This window comes from Rhagoletis zephyria, unplaced genomic scaffold, assembly GCF_001687245.7.
Source record: "Rhagoletis zephyria isolate East Lansing unplaced genomic scaffold, Rhagoletis_zephyria_1.1 Rzeph_scaffold_42237, whole genome shotgun sequence".
NCBI lineage: Eukaryota > Metazoa > Arthropoda > Insecta > Diptera > Tephritidae > Rhagoletis > Rhagoletis zephyria.
Window position 1 is genome coordinate 1 of NW_016199292.1, and position 2,640 is coordinate 2,640.

The following is a 2,640-nucleotide window of genomic DNA, read 5'->3' on the forward strand; positions in this document are numbered from 1 at the left end:
TATATGAATTTGGGCGATAGAGTGCAATTGAGTCATTTTCGCGTGAGGATTTTCTTTGAATACTAGAACGTACTATATTATAGCTTTACCGTAATATTTTTTTTTTTAATTTTGCACGTTAAATGGCTGCCCCTTCGAACATAATTGACCGAATAGAGTCAAGCAACGCCGTAAAAGTAGGCCGCGCCTTTGGATCAGCTTGCCAGCATGGCAGCATAAGTTTGTCGTATACAATTTGTGGACACAAATCTGGTTTTTTGAGCCTAGCAAGCAAAAGGAAAAAGACTTTAGTATCTAAATACTAATCAATGTTTATACATACNAATTTGTGGACACAAATCTGGTTTTCTGAGCCTAGCAAGCAAAAGGAAAAAGACTTTAGTATCTAAATACTAATCAATGTTTATACATACCTTTCACCCAGTTGAAGTCGTTGTAGAAACTCATCTTGACTTAGCTCCCGATTGGGAACCAGATTTGGCATATCTCCGCCCGAAAACGTTTCAAACATAGTCACACCATAAGACCACACGTCTGATTTCATGGAGAATTTATTGTATGCTATGGACTCTGGCGAATACCTAAAAATTGCGTGTTCAAAAACATTGAACCAAATATATTATTCTCTCATATTAAATAACTACCATTTTATGGGAATATCACGTTGGCTAAATCCCCAATAGTAACCATCTGCATTTGCAAACTGTGATAGTCCAAAATCGGATATTTTAACATAATCTTTCTCCTTATCCCACAAAATGTTTCGTGTTGCCAGATCTCTGTGTATAATTTTTTTACTCACTAAGTATTCCATGCCCTTTACATGCAAGTTAATTGAGAAATCGAGAAACAAAAATATTAATAATCTCCAGCAATGAAAATTAGTATACAAAACAAACCCTAGCAATGTCACTGGCGAAATGTAACAGCTTATTATTGGTCAAATTGGAGGTTTTTAACAGTACAAGAAAGGAGCCTCCAGACACGTATTCCATTACGATAGAAATGGGCTTTCGGACTGAATATTTAATTTTAACAACGTTCGGATGATTCATGGACTAAAAATATTAACAGCAATTATTGTTTTGAGTTCAAAAATAATGTAATTAAGTATTCAGGTATATGAATGTATTGATGTACATAAATGTTATGCCTTTACTATTATTTACCTGCATTATTTTTATTTCCCGTAAGAAATCTTTTGGATTCGATGTAGCTTCAGGTTTAAATTTCTTCACTGCCACTTCTTCTGGCGCTGTATTTGGATCGTTGTAACGTAATTCGCCCCAATGCACCGTGCCATAATGACCCTGGGCTACTTGTTTAATAATAATAACTTTTCCAATTGGCAATGTTAAAACCCATTGTGTATCATCCCAGGGGCGACCAGGCATTCCAGTATGTGAAAATCCTTGATTGGGGGAAATAAACGGTGTAATCGACTGACTTGAGAAAGCATCGCAATTCCCACTATTTTCATTGTCCATATCATTATCACTATCACTATCTTCGTATGGAAGATGGTCTTCGCGTTCGTTGGTGAAAATACGTTCATAACTTGGCCTGTACCTTCCTATGAGAGTGTTTAGCGTACCGAAGATATTTCCTGTTTGAAACCGATTGGAAGCGTCCAAACTCCAGCCGTCGAACATCATGTTAGAGATCTCTTCTGGACAACATTCGCTTGGTTTGAGTAGTATGCCACCGGTTCGAGACCGATTCATTAGTAGCTTTTCAACAATTTTTGCGGGTTTTCCAATGCATTCGAGCTCTTCCAATATGCTCTTACCATACGCAAATATCTCCCAAATAGTTGTTGCGAAGGCCCACTCATCTGCACACTCGTCCCCGCGAACACCATCGGGATTATTATAATATTCCTGAGGTATCCAAGGTAAACTAAGCGAAATAAAATTATAACTAAGTGAATAAGCAAAGAATTATAGTCTGCTTTTTTCCAGAAAATAAGCACTGTGTTTGAACTCGCGACTTGTTCTCTATTAATTTTTTTGGCAACCTAATGCCAGATGTGAATGTTTGCACCTGTTCGGTTGAAAATAACTACATATCGCTAGCCTCGAATGAAAAGTTTTTAAGATAACTCATATTTTGATAAACATAGGTAGCAGGAAAAAATAAAAACGCATCGTCTCCAAAAGTATTGAGGTATTTATTTTATTTCCTTCCGTTAATGTTCAATGAGAGGCAAATTTTACGGATCCAAAAGTGGAACAGAAATCTCGATAACACACAATAATACGAAATATTTTAATTTGCCCTGAACCCGTCTAATCCATATGGACTTTTTTGATTTGCTTTGAACACTCAATATGTCTTAAAAGTTTTACAAAATATTTTAAGAAAATAACTATAAGAAGTTTCCTCTACTGCAAAATTTATACAAAATGTACTTAGCAACTTTTCACTCTAAGCTAGTAATATATAATAAAAAGAAATTTGGAGGGGTCTTGCTGATGCAACTCTGGTTTTCAAACATGTCAAATGGTATAGCTAGTTGAATTTGTACGTACAATTGTTCGTAAGCGGGTTAATAACTTGGTTTCCCCATTCATTAAACCCAGCAGTTAAAATACGACCTTTTAAAAAAGGCATTTTCATCACAACGTGGAAAATAGGTCA

At 35.8% G+C, this 2,640-nt stretch overlaps 1 protein-coding gene across 1 annotated transcript; it reads right to left on the bottom strand.

Annotated features, from left to right (window-relative positions):
• Positions 1-96: 96 nt before the first annotated feature.
• On the bottom strand, positions 97-1,937 carry LOC108355102 (tyrosine-protein kinase hopscotch-like; the record flags this gene model as incomplete). Its single annotated transcript, XM_017606274.1, has 5 exons — positions 97-263; positions 414-581; positions 645-817; positions 900-1,058; positions 1,170-1,937. Coding segments are annotated over 5 exons (1,413 nt in total), but the record flags the coding sequence as incomplete, so codon positions are not given.
• Positions 1,938-2,640: the final 703 nt, after the last annotated feature.